Source organism: Choloepus didactylus, chromosome 5, assembly GCF_015220235.1.
Source record: "Choloepus didactylus isolate mChoDid1 chromosome 5, mChoDid1.pri, whole genome shotgun sequence".
In the NCBI taxonomy this organism is placed as follows: domain Eukaryota; kingdom Metazoa; phylum Chordata; class Mammalia; order Pilosa; family Megalonychidae; genus Choloepus; species Choloepus didactylus.
The window spans coordinates 130069712-130090449 of record NC_051311.1 but is presented as its reverse complement, the minus strand read 5'-3'; the positions used below and the strand labels follow the sequence as shown (position 1 = coordinate 130090449).

The 20738-nt window shown below is 34.0% G+C and overlaps 1 protein-coding gene across 1 annotated transcript in view; it reads right to left on the bottom strand.

Annotated features, from left to right (window-relative positions):
* ABCB5 (ATP binding cassette subfamily B member 5) overlaps positions 1 to 20738 on the bottom strand; it is a 150284-nt gene that overhangs the window by 49388 nt on the left and 80158 nt on the right. The window contains 3 exon segments of the mRNA XM_037837794.1: positions 43 to 186; positions 7068 to 7220; positions 11240 to 11401. Coding sequence (XP_037693722.1) covers positions 43 to 186; positions 7068 to 7220; positions 11240 to 11401 — 459 coding nt within the window.

The window sequence follows — 20738 nt, the reverse complement described above, 5'->3', positions numbered from 1 at the left end:
GTTTAAAATCATTAGAAATATTAGCAAATTAGTTTTACTTACAGTTATGATTTTTGCAAAGATTATGGAAAATACTGGATGAACAGTTCCATTCAGAACAGAAGCCAATGTCCCCAGAACCACAAAAGGCCATTCAATCTTGTTCAATTTAAAAATTTTTAATAGAGAAACTTCAGGAAGACTTGTCTATAAATAAAATACGTTGGTTAAAAACCACAGCTTGAGAGCATAATGGCATCTAGAGAAGTTATGCAATCATAAACATGGTTATGAGGTAAACTATCAAATCAAATTAATGGCAGAGGAGAAAGTAGAATTTTTCTTAAAAAATTTCACTGCATATGTTACTAATGACGATCCCAAAACATAAAATAAAGGAACATTACCCAAAAGTGGCTGTGCATTTTATCACCTTAAGTCTTTTCACTCAGTTGCTATTGTTAAAAAAAATTAATCTGCATGTTTTGCTAGCTAAAACTCACAGTAGAAATGACAGGCATATTTTTCTTTACTCTCACTAAACTGTGTAGAATACCATATTCTATGATCAGACAAAATTTAGGTAGGAACTAAGAAGAGAAAGTGCAGAAGGTAAAAATTTTACTAGGATTTTGAACATGAAAGTTTCCCAGTTTCATGATTTATTTCCAGAGACATATTTTTCTAAAATCTCGAGGTTGTTTTAGAATTCCTATTTACAAATAAAATGCTGCAATATTGAGCAAATTACTCAAAGCCATCAAGCCTCAATTTCTTCATCTTTCTAAGGGTGATGTCATCAGTTCTTATAGGATTGTTCTGAGAATTAAATGAGGAAATGTATATAAAGCTTAGCTCAGTATTTGGCACATAAGCAACCAATAAATGGCAGCAGCCATTGCTATTGCTGAAATTACTATTTCAGAGGAAGGATTATATTGCACAAAAGCACAGGCCTTGTACACAGAAAGCACATGAAAGTAGCTATTCTGGTATCTGCCAGCACTTTCTGGGTTGTGTGGAGGGTAACATGGGGATGCAGTGGTCACGGTGGTCAGAGGGTTAAAAAATACCATAATGATCTCTCTTTTGTCTTGTCTGGGTTACTTATTTACCATCCACATAGCTTCTTTGTGTGAAATGTCAATTCAAATCTTTTGTCCATTATTCAGTTGGGCTGTCTGAATTATTCTTTTTGCATTTTGGGAGTTCTTTATACATTCTGGGTACAAATCCTTTATCGGATATGTGATTTACAAACATTTTCTCTCAATTTATGGCTTATCTTTTCATTCTGTTCAGAGTGTTTTTCAAATATAAGAAGTTCTTGATTTTTCTGAAGTCTACTTATCAATTTTTTTCTTTTATAAATTGTGCTACTGATGTTGAATCTACGAAATCTTTGCTTAACTCAATGCCACAAAAATTTTCTCCTGTGTTTTCTTGTAGAACTTAAAAAATTATAGGTTTTATACTAATTGTCTATTACCTGTTTTGAATTCATTTTTGTCTATGGTTCAAGGTTCAGGTGATTATTTTGTAGATATATATCCAATTCTTCCAGTACCATTTCTTGAAAGGCTATCGTTTCTCTATTGAATTACCTTTGCACCTTTATCAAAAAATGTATATATGTGGGTCTATTTCTGGCCTTTTATTTTGTTTCATTGACCTACTTGTCTATTTTTATGCCAATACCACACTGTTTGGATTACTATAGATTTCATACGAACTCTTAAAATCAGGTAGTATAAATCTTCCAACTTTGTTCTTCTTTTTCAAAGTTGTTTTGCCTAATGAACTTTTTGAACTTTCATATGAATTTATAATCAGTTTGTCACATTCTACAGAAAATGTCTGCTAAGATCTGTTTGGCATTATTTTGAACCTACAGATCAGTTTAGGGAGAAGTGACACCTTAACAACATTGAGTCTTCTGACTCATGAACATGGTATATCTCTCAATTTATTTAGGTCATTAATTGTTCTCAGCTATGTTTTGTAGCTTTCAGTATACAGGTCCTGTAATTTTTTACCACATTTATCCTAAGTATTTCTTATTTTTTATACTATTGAACATGGCATTAATTTTTTTATTTTCAATTTCCCATTGTTCATTTCTAGTATATAGTACAGTTGAATTCTATGTATTCTTGGTGTATTCTGCAACCTTGCTAAACCCAATTATTAGTTTCAGCATCTCTTTAGGTGGTTTTCATAGGACTGTCTACATAGATATCATGCCATCTGTGAATCAAGAGTTTTATTTTTTCCTTTCTTACCTGGATGTCTCTTATTTTCCTACCTTACTGCACTGGCTGGAACCTCCAGTGCTAACCTCCACTGGCTAGAACGCTGAATAGCAGTGGTGAGAATGTACATCCTTTCCTTGCTCCTGATTTTAGAGAGAAAGCATTCAGTCTTTTGCTATTTATTATGCTGTTAACAGCAGGTTTCACTGTACATGCCTTTTATCAAATTGAGGAAGTTTCCTTCAACTCCTGATATTCTGAGAGTTATTAGGGATAGATGGTGCATTTTGTCAAATGAGGTTTTTTTCGCATCTTTTGAGGTGATCGATGGTTTTATCTTTCAGTTTTTTTCAATAAGGGGAATTCCACTGATTAATTTTTGAATGTTGAATCAATTTGTATTCCTGGGATAAACCCTGCTTGGTCATAATATATTTAATTCTTTTTATATTCTTGTTGGATTCTATTTGCTAAAATTTTGTTAAGAATTTTTTTAATGTTTGTTCATGGAGGATATTAGTCTACAGTTATTTCTTCTTGTAATGTCTTGGACTAATTTTGGTATCTCAGTAATGCTGGTCTCAGAGAATGAGGACTCCTTCCTCTTCAATTTTCTGGGAGAGTTTGCAAAGAATTGGAGTTTCTTTCTTAAATATTTGGTAGAATTTCCCAGTGAAGCTACCTGGACCTGGAGATTTCTTTATGGAAAAGGTTTTAAATACAAACTCAACTTCTTCAATAGACATAAAATTCAAGCTATCTATTTATTCTTACATGACTTTGGCAATTTGCATCTTTCAAGGAATTTGTCCATTTCATCTAAGATGCAGGATTTATTTGCAAAAAGTTTTCATGAGATAATTTATTATTCTTTTAATATGTGTCGAATCTCTAGTAATGTTACCTCTCTCATTCTTGATATTGATAATTTGTGTCTTCTTTCTTTTTACCTACTCAGTCAGGTTAGAGGTTTTCCCATTTTATTGATGATCTCCAAGAACCAGCTTTGGATTTCACTGATTATTGTTACTGTCTTTCATTTTAGATTTAATGACTTGTTTTTATTATTACTTCCTTCTTTCTAGTTTCTTAAGGTATAAGCTTAGCTCATTAATCTGAGACCTTTATTTTTCCTAAATAGGTGTTCAGTGGTATAAATTTCTTTGAAGTACCACTTAAAGCTGCATCCTTTACATTTTAATATGTGTTTTAATTTTCATTCACTTCAAAACGGTTTTGAATTTCTCTTTTGATTTCTTCTTTGATCCATGCATTATTTACAAGTGACTTATTTAGTTTCTAAATGTTCAATAACACTTTCTAATTTAATTCTGTTTTAGTTATGTAATACACTTTATATAGCTTGAATCCTTTTAATTTTATTGAGACTTGTATTGTGGCCCAGAATATGATGTATCTTGGTAAATATTTCATGTGTACCTAAAAAAAATTGTATATTTGGATATTGTTGGGTGTAATCTTCCATAAATGTCTATTAGGTCAAGTTGGCTGCTAGTGCTTCTAAAGTCATCTATATCACTGCTGAATTTCTTTCTATATTTTCTATCAATATTTGAGAGAGATATAATGATATCTCTGAATATAATTGTGGACTTTATTTTTCATAGCAGTTCTTGATAATTGTTCCCTCATAATTATGAAATGACCTTGTTTATCTCTGGTATGTTCTCTGTTCTGAAATCTACTTTGATATCAATATCACAGTCTACCTTCAAGTAATCTTATACCACTTCACATGGAATACAAAAACCTTAAAAAGTTTACTTTCATTTACCTCTATCAGTCTGTTGGCTATTATTGTCATATATTTTACTTATACATGTGTTATGAATCCTATATTATAGCATTACTATTTTTGCTTTAAAAACTAAATTATCTTCCAAAGAGATATTAAAAATAAAACCCTTTTATATTTATCCATGTATTTACTACTTCTGATACTCTTCATTCCTTTGTGTAGATCCCGATTTTCACCTGGTATCATTTTCCTTCTGTCTGAAGGATTTCCTTTAACATTTTTTGTAGTGCCAGACTGCTGGTGATGACTTTGCCTCAAAAAGTCAGTATTTTGTCCTCATTTTTGAAAGCTTTCTTTGCTGTATAACATTCTAATTTGAGTTTTTTTTTTTTTTCAGTACCTTAAATCATATTGCTTCATTGTATTCTGATTTGAATTGTTTCCAATGAGAAGTCTGTTTTAATTCTTATCTTTATTCTTCTATATGTATTGTGCCTTTTTTTCTCTGGCTGCTTTAAAAATTTTTCCGTATCACTGGTTTTAAGCAATTTAATTGTGATATGCTTTGGTGTAGTGTCCCTTATATTTCTTGTGTTTCTTAATCTCGTTATTTTATTCTATCTTGGATGGAAGCAGAAATATTTAATTACAACCAATTTTCACAACAATTGACAAAAATGACCTCCTACTCACACACAGAAGTGCACTAGACTCCTGCAGAAGGCAGCTTCTCCAGCTCCCCATTCTAAGAGTGCCCAGTGGCCAGTAGCTTCTCCCAGTACCTAGCAAGCCCTGAAGCTCAGCACCTCCTTGAGGAAGGTCTCCCCTGGCACCTAAGAGGGCAGATTTCCAGGAAGCCCCACCAGAATGCATCTCATTGAGGTACTCTTTTGTCTTCCTGGGATCCAATGTTGTGCCCTTTCCAGTGAGTTCTGAATCTCAGCCTTGGTCAGGGAGGAAGGGTGAGGGCTCTTTCCTGGACTCTTTATTTCACCCAAGGGGTGGCAGTTGCTCTTCTTATCTCCTATGTCTGTTTTAGTTAAAGGTCTTATTAACTTTCACTAGTCAATTTCCTGTTACTCCAAACTCCTTTTAATGATTCACTGCATTAGTCTTTCTCTGTTCAAATCATTGTGTGGTTTCTATCTCCTGACTAGACCTGCTCTAATACAATCCCTCATTAATTCTATTCTAAACTTCTGTCTTTTTTTTACCATTTTATTATTTATTTTCATAGTTCTTTCCTTTGTTCATTTTTCATTGCATTATCACAGATTACAGATACGGGCATTGAGCCAGTGCCTGGCTTGTTTCCTTTCTTGGTTGTAAGGCTGTGTCTATGGTTTTCTTCCTCCCAAGTCCACTGCTTTCTGTAAGTCAGAGGTCCAGGATTTTTCAGTCTCCTTTTAAAGCAGCTATAGCCCAGCTAACCATGCTGGGCTTTTGTTTTATTTCTGGTTTGCAGAGAAATTTATCTTGTTTTGGAGCCTGGATATGTCTTTTTAGTTTTTCTCTTTTTATGTTTTATCTATCATTTCCATGTGTGCGGAGCACAGTTGTATCAGAGTATAAACTTACCAGGCCATTTTGTCCAGAAGTCTGGAAATTGCTTTTACATGTTCTGATTCTTATACTTCTTATGGTTTGAAAGTCATTTTTTAGGAAACTGGATTTTCAGACTTTGAGGCATACTTCCTTTTTGTTTTCAGCAACTTCAGTGGCAGGTCCAACAGCTATTAACAAATATTTTAATGCAGTTTTCCTAAACTCTTCTACAGTGTAAATTCTTGTATTCTACTCTTGCATTCAGGGCTTTGGCCATATGGCATATCATCTACAGTATTATTTACTTAATATTTTTCTTTATCTATTTATTGAAATGAATTTATTTAAAAAGAAAATGAGTAGATAAGGAAAAAGTATAAGTGTGAGTGGTATAAAGGACCATAGCCCTAAAGAAAAAGACTTCTAACTAAAAATAAAAGCAACAGAATGTCAATATCAGAGAAGGGTAGAAGAGAGGGTTTGGTGCAGATCATCTGTGCACCTGGGGCAGATAGATGGCAGATAAGACTGACAAAAAGAGTGGGCAGGAAGATTGTGTGAACAGCTGAGGGGTGGCTGAACCTCAAATATCTGTCAGACTTAATGATCAAGGAACTCCAGGCTGAGAGGAAAGAGTGGGCCAATGATAGGGGTGGTATGGTGTGGACAGGGGTTAGAGAGACTGAAACTAAGATACAGGTGTTAGGATGAGGGTGAGGGATTTCATGGATGTGAGGCTGTACCTGAGAAGCAGCACAGGATCTGAGTGAAGGCTGACTGGGAGTGGAGAAAGGATTGGGCTTAAGAAATAAGGACTGGGAAGACGCATTGATTGAGGTAAAATTAAGATGGGGTGATAATTTACAAAAGGGTACTGAGGAGAATGTTCAGACTGGGGGTTGAGGCCCAAAGCAGGTTTTGGGCATGTTAAGAGAAGGAAGGCTGATTTGGGATAGAGAAATGAGACTTGAGGCTCAATGAGATAAAGGTCGAAGAAAGGTGCTGAGGAATATAATAATATGTATGGGGTGGTTGATGCAGCATGATATGGGGCTCACAAAGAGCCTGGGAGGAGAGATCATAGGCAAAAGCAGGTCTGGGGACAAGTGTCAAGGCTATTTGGGCTGTGTGCTGGGACTGGAGGACTGGATTGCGTACATGCTGGTGCTGGTCTGTCTCTGGGGAGTGAATAGATTTTGTCCTTATGTGGCTCAAATTATTCTTGAGTATCACAATTGGATGTGTATTACACTTCCCAAGGCACTGTTTTAACCATGGTTTTCCTCATAGAAGAGAATAATGCAAGATTCCCATGAGATTTCTTGCTCCAACACTGACCTCTAACATAAGTACAGTCTTATAAGAAGGCCCCCTATTTAGAGTGTCACAGTGACGCTAGAACAAAGTTTAGGAAAGACGCACATTTTGTAAACTTATCATTTTATAATAAACTAATTCTAAATAACATAAAGATGAAGACAAAATTCATTATGGAAAATGTGGGAAAAGCCTGTTGATAACTCAACCATTACCTTTTTATTTTGGATGGATTCCTCAAACTTTTCAGCAAAGTCTGGTTTTAAGCCTGACTTCATGGAATTCATAGAGCATGAGAGAACCAAACCATTATCTTTTTCAGTAGAATATGTCACTGATTCCATCTGTTCATCAGCTTTCTTAATATCCTTAAATAAAGAATATATAGGTTACCATTAGAATTAAGCTTTAAAATTCTGAAGGCACTTTATTAAACATCACTTTAAAACTGTTGCTGCCTCTGCAACTTAGGGAGGCATATTTTTGTGCATTTCTTGCTGAACAATTTGCAGGCTTGAGGGAGAGCAAGTAAGTCCAATTCATACTAAAATATTAGGGACTGATAATAACTTTGTGCTTCTTTTCCAAAGACCTGTACAATTAACTGGAGAAAGCAATGCTTTAATTCAAAACAATTATACCACTTGCAGGGCAGATCTTAGGAAAAGGAGCTTTGTGAGGCAAATGAATCAAAGATACTCTTTGTGACCCTGCTTCCCAGCCTTTTCTATTATAAAATCATACTATGTAGCCAGGCACTTATATGTGAGGCTGGTACTAGGCCTGAAAGATGTATCAGGAGACAATAATGCTCTCCAGGTCTACCACTGCTGACCATTCCAAACTGGGCTCAAAAAGCAAAATGGCTGAGGCTGGCTTCTAAAGAATAAGAAATTCCAAAGGAATCAAGTTATCTTGAAAGGAATGCCTAACTTCTAGGACAGGACTAAGTTTTAAACCAGATTGCTTTCAGTCTAGTTTTTCATTTTCTAGTTACTCAGAGAAATCAGACCAGTTTTAGTAAGATAACGGAGCTACATATTCGCTGCTCATCTGAAGGCAGTGTGAGTAAATTTGTGACTACCCCATGAAAGGCTGGGAGGAGTGGACAAGAAAGAAATGAGAACCCCTGTTAGGATGATGGTGGTTCAGACCAGGGTAGGGGAATGGAGATGAAAAGATGTATGTGGATTTTGGGGCATAGGAGAATATGATGAATATGGAAGGCTTACTGGGCTATTATAATTCTTTGACAAGCTTAACAACTGTTAATCACTTATTTAAAGGCCCAGTGAACTTTAACCAGCCTTATACTATCCTAAGGTCTCTAATCAGACATCCTTTTATGTTATCACTTTCTTCTTTTCTATAAATTTCTTTACCAAGAGAAAAATCTTTTATTTGGCTTTTTTTTTCAGGAGGTATTTATTTTATTTTATTTTATTTTTTTCTTTTCCACACATTTGGTTTTATTAAGCATGGCATAGTAAAACTGTTGAAAACCAAAGACAATGAGAATATCTTAAAAGCAGCTAGAGTAAAAAAAATAGCTTTTTTTAAAACTTTATAAAAAATTAAAAAAAAAACTATTTCAAATAAAACAAAACAAAGGAATAAGAAAAACAACTAACCTAAAATGACATTGCTTCCAATATGTTCCTACGATACTCCAAGAAAATTAACAAACCAGTCATTCCTGAACATTTCCATATCATTAGGATTACCCTTAATATCTTATCTGTTCTTATTTGATTATCATTCCCCCTTCGCTAGTTGCTGTCTATCTCTAGGTCCCCTACATTCTACAATATAGGACACTTACTTTACATTTTTCAGAGTTCACATTAGTGGTAAGATACAGTATCTCTTTTTTGTGTGTCAGGAGCTATTTAAAACAAAACTTTAAATGTTCCTTATAATACATTTTTTTTTCTAAGAAATTGCTTTAATGGGTCAAAGACAATTTCTCTTTCTGCAAAGGCTGCTAGATGAGTTTTGATATGCATGTATCTCTACTGGTTTTTATTTCATGCACATATAAACTTCACCAAAGGAATATGTCTGTATATAACATTGTACCCTCTAGATAAATAAATACAACATTAACCTCCATGGTTTGAGCATTCCTGAAAAGTGTGATTGGATAATGCTAATGCTAATGCTAGTAATAATAATAATAATAATAATATAATAAAATATATAACCCCAAAAATGGTTCTAAGCACTTTTCACATGAATTAATTAATTTAATATAAGAATCCATTAATAGGTTATTATTTTCCCCATCTGAGAGATTAGAAATATGAGGCACAGAGAATTTAAATAACTTGCCCAAAGTTCTAAAACTATTAAGTGGCAGAGTTGGGATTTCAACTTGCAGTGACTTCAGAGCTCATAACTTTAACTATTTTGCTAGGCTGCCCCTCCATAACTGATTCTCAGCAAGGTTAATATTGCAAAACTTATGATCCTCAAAAATGAATTCATTTGGACACTACAGGCATTAGTGGCAAATAAATCAGTTCAGAGTTTCAAAAATTAGTTACTAGTTTACGTAGAAAACATGTATGCTATGTGTAGTATACAATAGCCTGAATATTTTATAGTTCATTGAGTATTAATATTTAAAATGGTATTTTTATAACTGAATGTGTATTATTTTAGGTAATCAGAACACTAATCCATTCTGAACAACTATTCTATATTTTTACTCATCTATACCATAAACATGCCAATTTTGTTTTTCCTACATTTTGAAACCCTTTAACCCAAGGCCTAATGATGGATTTTTGGTTAATTATAATGAAAAATAAAGATGTGTTATTCTAAAGGAAGATAAGTGTAGTAGTTTTTAAAAATCTCAAAAAAAGGGTTAATTTGACCACAGCTATTTTCCTTCATTGCTACTCCTATTAGTTTGAAAATGTTGAACTTAACTTCATAAATTATTGTCTACTTTACCATGGGATGAAAATCATGAAAATTCTATTAGCAAATAACATCTAACTTTTTTCTTCTTTAAGAAATGAATTATGGACTAATGTGAGATAAAATCAGAATCAGGAAGTTTTCAAATCAATAAAATGTTACATTTTCAAACTTTTGGTTTTACTGTCATTGCTTCATAGGGTATGTTCAGAACTAATTCATTCTAGCATAGTGGAGGAGAAAGCTAGACTTCAAAATTTTAAGTTATAAGTTTGATGAGGTGATGCAGGCTCAAAACTTTCTAAATTTCCTAATCTGTAAAACAACAATAATAATATTGGTATCAAAGATACAGTCAGAAAGTTAAAGAAGTAAAATAAACAGAAAAAGATTGAGATTAGTTATCTGTAGAAGACTTCTTGAAATTAAGCTGCTTTTCAGGTTTAGAGAAGAAAGCTAGGCCAGAATGAAGAAGACAGCTAGAGCCTAATACCTATCACATATAGTAACGTGTCCTAATGAAAAAAAATATGTGAAATCAAGTTGTGTAGATCACAAGGCATTCAGAAAAGGGGATTCCAAAGAATGAGAATTTGTCTGTATGCCTCCAGGATCATCATGGAAGAAGGGACTCTTGATCACCCAACGTGAACTTTCTGGTCCACCTGTCAGGAACTGATATGTACACAAGTAGGGATTTATGTGTGCATTCTTTCATTCAAAAATATTTATTTAGTGCCTACTACGTGCCATGCACTATAGGTGCATCCTACACATTGTCTTCAACCCTTCATCCTGTCTTTCAAGAACTTCCATGATCTGACCCTTATTATCCAATCATTTTCCATTATTCCAACACTTGTCTGTATTCTTGGAAGGCTGGTCTCCTTTCTCTGCATGCCAAGTTCCTTCATACCTCCATGCTGTTGTTCTTCCTACCTAGACTCCATCCATCTCTACCTCCTCCCTTCAAGCCTTGAAGGTCTCTTACGTGACAAAGTCCTTAGGTAATCTAGCTCCATCCAATCAATCTTGCTTATTTCTACAGCTTGTAACATTTGTATGCGTTTTGCATTTTGCCTCTAGCTAAGTTTTACATCTTTAATCAGGGATTGTATGTTACATTTTTTACTTGTTCTAACCAAAAGATCATAGTATATAGAATTAGACTATCCTTCATCTGTCACATATAAGCTTTGAAGCCTACCTGTAGAATGCCTGAAAAATATTAGATGCTATATACCCATTATTTCTTTAACTTTCATAGTATTGTCTATCACAATGCTGAGGATATTGCACATACCCAATGAATATTTGTTCACTCAGGAAGTACAAGTAAACCTTGCTGGTGTTGTGAAACCCAAGAATATAATTCAGGACTTCTATGTTATAAGTGTGGTATGATTTTTGAAAAGTTAAAACAATCCTCTGACATAAAATTATATCACATACACATTACCTGTGACATTGCAAGTGAATAATATAGACCTCGTTTTGCCATGAGTTCAACATGTGTCCCTTTTTCCGCCACCATCCCATCCTTGATGGTCACAATGAGATCTGCATTTCGAACAGTGGAAAGTCGATGTGCTACCACAATTGTAGTACGACCTTTGCTTGCCTTCAGAACAATGAGTATAGAAAATAAATACAAAATTATTAGAAATTGAAAACTCTGCAGTACTTAAGAAAATGTCTTATTGCAGTATTATTTTAAATACCAAATAATTTTATCTTTGGATATAGAAATTTGGAAACCTTAATAGATTAGGAAGGCCAATACAAATTAGAATAAAAAGAAAGTCAGAAAGTTAATTTCATTCTGAAACAGTGGTTTTACAATACCATAGTATCTTAGACTAGAAAGGAACTTACAGACCATTTAATCTAAGTCATCTAAAAACTGCAGGGTTATTAGTAACTTAAAATAATAAGTAATTTAAACTCACTATTCCTCAATCTCTTCATGTTTAAAGTAGGGATGCTACCTAACTAGTTGGGTACAGATCCAAGATAATATATGTTTTTAACTTTTTAAAAGTATCATATACATATGGAAAAATATACATACTGTAAGTGTACAGATCAAGGTATTTTCACAAACTGAATACATCCAGATGAATAGTACCCATGATTAAGACACAGATTGTTCCCAGTACCCAAAAACCCTCCCCATCCTCCCTTCCTGTCTCAGTTGCCCCTGGCCCCCGCCACCCTCCACCCAAGGGTAACCACTATTATTTTACAGCCCCAGGCAACTGGGCCTAAAGGAACATTAGGGGGAATACTGAGGTTCACAGGTAACAGAGATGTGTGAATAACAGAAAGCCTTGGGCTAGGAATGCAATTTGGGGCCATATTATATAAGGCAATGCTTAGGAGTGTTTATTCTGTAGTTAATAAGACCTTATTGTAGGTTTCTGAACGGAGGAATGGTGTACAGAAATGAAATTTTGTTCTTTACAAATTACCTATCACTCTATATCTACATATGGATAAAGGACTTTTAAGGTCGTGTCGAACCCTTAGAGTCTATTATTTCACACAGGCTGATCCCATCATATTTTTGAGAAGTAAGAGGTTACAAAATAAACAAGGTAAAATAATGGATGCTTTAGTAAATACCTGTAGACATTGAAGTTTAAACTGTATTTATTGCTTTTTTTTCTCTTTTCCTCTTTAAGATACTAAGTTATCTCTCTCTCTCTTGTTTTTGTTTTTCAATTTCAGGTGATCCACATTTGTCAGTTCTGTGATCTTTAAAAAGGAGGTAGGCTACAGAAATAGTCATCTATCAATAAGCCAAATAATGTTACAGATTAATTATTAACTACTGATAGTGAGAATAATTCTAACTTTTGATAACAGCTTATATTTTAATGAACTCTAGAGTTTAAAAGGTTCTGTAACTTATGTTTCTTTACTTGGTATTGATTACACAGCCCTGTAAGCTGATTGGGAAGGTATGCTTTCTTTCCCTCTGAGAGACATAGAAACTGAGGCTAGAAGAAATTAAGTGAAGGGTCTCAGTAAACATAAGTGAACAGGTGACAATGCTGAAATGAAAACTTAGACCTTTTTAATTTTCTAAGTCCACAAACACTGCTGCATCTCTATGAGATGTCCTCCTGTTAATGTGACTAAAGCCCTTTGCATTGACCACTTTTTTTTCCATGCTGCAAGTCTTCTTTTCCTGTACCTTACACCAGCACTGAGTAGGATTTCATTCAGTACATACATGCCTCAGAATTAAGTAGATCTATTTAAATGTCTTCTGTTCAGATGCAGAATTGAGAATTAATGATCCTTAATAGAGAACTTATAATACTGACCATAAATACCAAAGGAGTTATTTTCGATTCTATAATATATGCTTCATTAAAAAGAATATTTGAAAACTACACCCTTTGATACCTTATTAAATTATATGCTTTCAAAAATGGGTGATCTCTGAATTCTATAAAAATACAAAATGAGAATACTGGAAAACAAGAATACCAAAGCAATGCCTCAAAAAATGAGGAATCAACTGCATAAAATAAAAGTCAAACTTCTGCTTCCAATCAAGATGGAGTACCATGAATCAGATTTACTCTCCTACAAGAAACAATCAAAGAAATTGGAAAAAAAAAATATATGAAAAAACAGTTTCCAAAATACTGAACAACAGGCAATGAAGTGCAGTGTTCCCTGAGATACAGGAAACATAGGAGGTAAGTACTACATTTTCACCAGCTTATTTCCTTGGGACAATCCTCACGGTACGAGATGGGTGGGAGGGAACCAGGCAGAGACTGGTTGACTTTGAGAAAAGGTGATGGAGCTGAGAGTCTGGGAAGACCAAAGCAGCAAGAGTTCTCAGGTAAGAGAAATGGAGAGCAGAGAGTTATGCACAGAGAGAGAACTCAGGATATCTGCAGAGGATCCTCAAGTAGTCAGCAGAGAACTTATGACAGAAGAATATGAGAAAACTACCCAAGGCTGGGGGTATACTCAGCACTCACATATGGCAGGGAATATTGCCTGTTCCAACCAGCAAGACTGTAAAACCTCATACTCAAAAGAATCCTGCCTCAATAGTGGGAAATAATTAAGTCTAGACTAAACAGGGTTCAGACATAGTCAAACACATATTAAAAACAAGAAAAAAGAGATCAAAGTGTTATCAAAGAACTTAAAATTCTATTTTCAACAAATATTAATAATATTTCAAAGCATATAAAATGGCCAGTACACAAAAAGGTACATTTTACAAATTTCAGCAACCAATAACAAATTAGCAGGCATGCAACAAAGCAAGAAAACACATCCAATAAAGAGGAGAAAAATAAATTAATCAAGCCTGTAGAAGAATTGACATAGATGGAAGAATTAGCAGACAAAGACATTTAAAACAGATATTAGGACTGTATTCCATATCTTAAAAAATGTTATGTAGAGACACATAAAATATAAAAAAGATCCAAATCAAACTTCTAGATACGAAAAATACAATGTTTCAGACAAAAGCACTGATTAGACAAAGATTGGATATTGCAAAAGAAAAGGTAGGTGAACTTTAAGATATAGCAATAAAAACTACCCAAAATGAAACAGAGAAAAAGAGAATTAAAAATAATTAAAAGAGCACCAGTGGGCTGTAAGACAAACTTAAACAACCTAATAAATGTATAATCGGTATCCATGAAGGGAAGGGGAGAAAAATACCTGAAGAAATAATGGTCAAAATGTTTCAAACTTTGATGAAAATTAAGACCCATAGATTCAAGAGGCTCACCAAACCCCGAACATAAGAAATATGAAAGAAACTACAATAAACCCTATCAAAATAAAGTTATTCAGAACCAGAGATAAAGAGAAAATCTTAAAAGCAGATAGAGAAAAAGTACAGATTACATATGAATAAAAACAAAGATAAAGATGACAGCTGATTTTTGTTGGAAACAATGCAAGCAAGAAGACAGTGGAGTAATGTCTTTAAAGTATTGAAAGAAAAAAAAAAACTGTAAACACAGAATTCTATACCCAGCACAAACATTTTTCAAAACTGAAGGTGAAATAAAGACTTTTTCAGATACACAAAAGCTGAAAGAATTCCTCACCAGTAGAAATGTGCTATGTTTAAGAGAGTTCTTCAGGCAAAAGGAAAGTGACACAAATTGAAATATGGATGTACACAAAAGAATGAAGAGCACCAGAAATGGTAACAACATGGAGAAATATATAAAATTTATTTTGTTATTATTTAAAAATATTTTTAAAAAATGACTTTAAGCAAAAATAATAACTATATAGTTTAGGATTTATGACATATAAATAAGTAAAATGTATAATAACATTTTAAATGTTAGGAGGGGAGAAATGGAAGTATATTAATGTAAATTTCTTAAACTATTCATGAAATGATATAATAACCCTTGAAAATAGACTGTGATAAGTTGGAGATTAATAATATAAACCCTAAAGCCATCACTCAAATAACAAAGAATAAGCTCACAAGGGACATAAAAGAGAAAAGCAAAATGTACTCTGTTAATCTGAATAAGACTGAAAGAGGAAAATGGAAACCAACAACAGATGGAACAAAGAGAAAACAAATAGCAAGACAATAGATTTGAATTTAATTATATCAATCAATAATCACATTAAATATATGTGGTCTGAATACCCCAATTAAAGATCAGAGATTGTCAGATTGAATGCAAAAGAGAGACTGACTATGTGCTGCCTACAAAAAACAAATTTTAAATATAAAGACACAAATAGGTCAAAAGAAAAAGGGTGGGAAGAGGTATACCAAACTAATACTAGATAAAAGTAAGCTAAAGTAGCTACATTTGTATTTGACAAAGCAGATTTCAGAGCAAAGTTTATTTCCTAATGATAAAAGGATGAATTCTTCAAGAGGACATAACAGTCCTAAATATTTACTCATCTAATAACAGAGCTCCAAAATACGTGACACCAAAACTAATACAATTGCAAGGAGAAATACACAAGTGCACGATAACAGTTGGAGAATTCAATACACTTCTACCAGTAACTGATAGAAAGGCAGGCAGAAAATCAGTAAGGATAAAGAATACTTGAACAGCACAATCAAGCAATTTGACCTACGTGACATTTATAGGTCACTTCAAACACAATAGCAAAATCTATATTATTTTCAAATGTACATAGAACATTTAACAAAATAGACGATAAAACAAGTCATAATAAACTTAACAGTATTCAGGTCATACACAGTATGCTTTCTGACCCGAGTGGAATTAAATTAGAAATCAGTAACAGAGTGATCTCTGGAATATCTCTAAATATATGGATACTAAAAAACATTTCTCAAGTAAATGTGCTCAGCTTCCACCTAAGAAACCAGAAAAAGAAGAAAAAGTTAAACCCAAAGTAAGCAAAAGAAAAGACATAACAAATATCTGAGCAGAAATCAAGTAAATAAAAAGAAAAAAACAAACCATAAAGAGACAAATAAATCAATATAACAAAATAGAGTCCAGAAATAGAGTTATATATATGAACAACTGATTTTTTAAAAAGGTGCAAAGGCAACTCAGTGGAGAAAATGATAGTTTTTTCAACAAATGGTGCTGGAAAAAACTGGAAGTCCATTTGCAGAAAAATACATTTTAAACCATACCTTACACCATGTGCAAAACTGACTAAAAATTTATCATTAACATAAATGTAAAACCTAAAACTATAATACTCCTAGAAGAAAATATAATAAAAAATCTTTGGGACCTTTGATTTGGCAAAAATTTCCTATATATAACACCAAATGCATGATTTATAAAAGAAAAAAATGATATATTATACCTCATCAAAAAAAACAACAACAAAAAAAAAACCTTTGCTCCTTTAAAGACACTTTTAAGATGAACAGAAAGACAACCCCCAAAATAGGGAGTAATATTTTCCAATCACATATCTGATAAAGGACTTGTATCCAGAAATTAAATGAATAAATATAAAGGACACATAAAGAACTCTGAAAAGTTAATAAGAATTATCATTGTCAAGCAACCCAATTAAAAACATTCAAAAGATTTGAATAAACTCACTAAGATTCACCCTTGTGCAAACTCCCAAGAATTGTGTCTGAGAGCATACATTACCAGGGGAAGGCTTATGGTAAATGTTCTTAGATTGTAAGCTCTTATAGCAGTCACATCTATTTCTGAGTTGTAATGGTTATTTCTAAATTTTGAGATGCTGAGCTGTTGATTTATAATCTGGCAGTCTCTGGAACTTCAGGTATCTTTGTGACACCTGAGAGCTAGAGTTCGGTAGCTATGAATGTCAACAATACCCCATACAGCAAATATTAAAGAAGCCAAAAAAGGGATCAGACTTCAATTAGAGATATGAATGAAATGGCCTTGGTTAGGACTAAGGTAAATCAGACTAAAGGATAGAGGATGATATTGACTGTATTTTAAAACTGCAACTTCTATGTGAGACCAAAAGAAGAGATGTTTATTTGGTGCAAAATCTGTATTTTCTGTAGTACACTATATAATTTAACTTGTATGATCAGCTTACTCAAACACCGTAATTACATGGAATCTTGAATAGAGAATGAGATCTGTTTAGTTTGCACAGGTTAGCAAGAAGCTCTGATACATCCAGAGTAATTTGGGCAGAGAATAAAGAGTATTTGCAAAGCCCCCTTGAGGGACAGGAAAAATGTGGAAATATTAAACTTCCCCATCTGGGGAATTCCCGATATTCTTGCAAGCATTGGAGACTACCATTCAGTAGGCTGAGCCCTCCATCTTGGGGCTTGCCTTTATGAACTTTGTTACTGCAGAGGAGAAACTAAGCCTACTTATAATTGTGCCTAAGAGTCACCCGCAGAGAACCTCTTTTGTTGCTCAGATGTGACCTCTCTCTTTAAGCCATCTTGAAAGGTGGACTTGCTGCCTTCCCCTTTACATGGGACATGACTCCCAGGGGTATAAATCTTCCTGTCATCTCCCTTGACTCCCAGGGATGAGCCTGGACCCAGCATCATTGGATTGAGAAAGCCTTCTGGACCAAAAGGGGGAAGAGAAATGAAACAAAATAAAGTTTCAGTGGCGGAGAGATTTCAAATGAAGTCGAGAGGTCATTCTGGAGGTTATTCTTATGCATTATATAGATATCCCTTTTTAGTCTATTAGAATAGCTACAAAGAAATACCTGAAACTGCTGAACTGCAATCCAGTATCTCTGATTCCTGAAGATGATCATATGACTATATAGCTTATACAGGATGACTGTGTGATTGTGAAAACCTTGTGGTCCACACTCTCTTTATATGATGTATGGACACATGAGTAGAAAAATGGGGACAAAAAGTAAATAAATAATAGGGGTATGGGATGTTTTGGGAGTTCTTTATTAATTTTATTTTTATTCATATTTTTATTTTTTGGCATAATGAAGATGTTTAAAAATTGATTGTGGTGATGAATGTACAACTGTATGATGATACTGTGAATAACTGAACACTTTGGATGACTGTATGGAATGTGAATACATCTCAGTAAAAATTGCATAAAAAGATTCACTCATTGGCTTAATAAAATGCCTATACATGGGCCAACATGAAAAATAAAGGAACATTATTCATTAAAGCATTTTAGTGCTTAGTTAGGGCCTAACAGAGCTCTTTTCTACTGTAGAGTATGTTCTGTATAAATATTACCTACATAAACTCGGCATCTATATGCCAATCAGTTATACTTAAGAATATTATTATTGTGCCCATTAATCAGACATTAATGATGTTTAGAAAAAGAAATATTTCTATCTACAATGCAGAAACCACCCAATCCATTTGCAGGACATTTGTTAAAATGGGATTAGTCCCCATACCCATCAACCAGGATTTCTGCAGAACTTCAAGAATGGCCAAATTAATTAAGAGGTTATAACTACAAAAGGTCTGAGAGTCCTGTGTATACTCCTAATTGTCAGAAATCAGAATCCCATGGTTTCCTAATTCAGGTTTATAATAGGTCTTCTTTCTAGAGGCTACTTCACAGGTATTTATATATTTCTTCTCATATTTTCTCACATTAGGGCATTACATGTAAAGCTTTACTTATTTTGATAAAACTGTATGCTGCTGTGTGACATATGAATACTGAGTAAAGGTTGATAATTTCTGCAGTTGTGCCCTGATAGCATTAGTGTTCTTGCAGACAGAATCACCTACTCGTCTTATCCATCTGAATCCTCCTCACTCTGCCACACCCATGGCCTAAAATATAAACATTTGACTAAAGCAGATATTATGTTACAATGTAATTTACTATAACATGAATGCATAGCTGAGTGTATCAAATAAATCACAGAAGTTTCTAATAATTTAAAAGGGAAATAATCTATATTCCAAAGGTCTATAAAAACAGGAATGTCCTCACAGTACTTTATTATAAACGGCACTATAGAAATACAACTCCAGTAGACCTAAAACTGGTATATTAGACACATGAAAAATTCAACAGTAATTGTTTCAGACTTCAAACATAGAAGATATTTTGGCAGCCTAGACCTCCTAAAAACAGATCGAGGAAATCTGAGTTGATGCCTTGTCTCTTAGTAAGATTACTGTAAAGATAAGGGAAATAAAGCAATTCATTCCACCCTTTTCCAGATACCTCAAGGAAAGTGTGGTAGATTTTCAGTAGTCTTTGTTGCTATTATTTCTTCTAGCAAGAAACATTTTTAAAGACTTTCCAGGCATCTCCTCTCCTACTTCACAGTTTATACAAAGCTAAAAGCCAGGCAATCAGGTATTTGACCAAAACAGGAAAACAGGTCTCACAATGTTCAAATTACTTCCCAATGCCACACACAGCCATAAATGACCAGGTAATTAGCTTGGACTTTGAAATAGAGGGTGCTTTAAAACAACCCTCACAGAATGGCTAGGGCAGAGTTAGGTCACTGAGACCAGCTAGCTTTTCACCTATAATGGGTCATGGTCATGGGTCTTGAATAAAGGTGGGCAGTAGGAAAAGAAAGAAGAATACAAGCAATGAGCATTTGAGAGGAGCTACATTTGACTGCCCAGTCAATTAACAGGAGTAATATAATCTCTGGAGAAGGCTGTAAACACAGTGTTCTAGTGTCTGGGCAGCAGGCCTGGGGTGGCAAACCTATGAGAACTCAAGTTCTCACTAACTGTCTTGTAGAAGGTGGCCTCAGGTGGATTTGGGTCTATCAGTGAAATATGCTCCATGATCTAGTGCTGAAATTTTCAAGCTTCTTTAAAGCTACAAAGACCTTACACCAAATGAAAGTGCATGTGGAAACTTGGTATTTTTAAACAAACAAGTCAGATTAATGGGTAGCTTCTGTGTTTGAATTGGTGGTGGTGGGGTGGCAGCCCCTAACCTCTTGTCCACCTCAACTTTCCATCTTTCCAACCTCAAGAGGCTCCTTGGAAACCCTAGTACTCTAGTACTCTAATAAATACAGTTTGAAAACTTTTCACTATTGTGTGAATTTTCCTCCTCATTTATCAAACACACTTTAACTGATCTTTTGCTTTAAGAAGGTCACTATGGTAGTTAATTAAGTAGGAAATATTTTTTAGTTTCTAAACTACCCCATTGTGACGAAGTTGAAAACCATCTTCAGAGTCAACACTGGTTCCATGGCTGAACATGTGGGATTATCTGTCTAAGAATGCTCTCTCATTTGTAAAATGGGATAACTGATAACAAAACGTCAGACACTTAAAGTCATATTTAATACATGGCTTGCTCACCTTCTCCTTGATCTCCTTCCTTACAAATTGCAGAGATCTACTTATGTGAATACATGTATGTTTAGGTTAGACCTTTTAGAAAGGAAAACATATTCAAAATTTAAACTCTGCTGAGATGAGGCCACCTGTACTACCTAATTAGGAACATGGAATAGTACTTTCTAGTAAAGTGTTTACATTT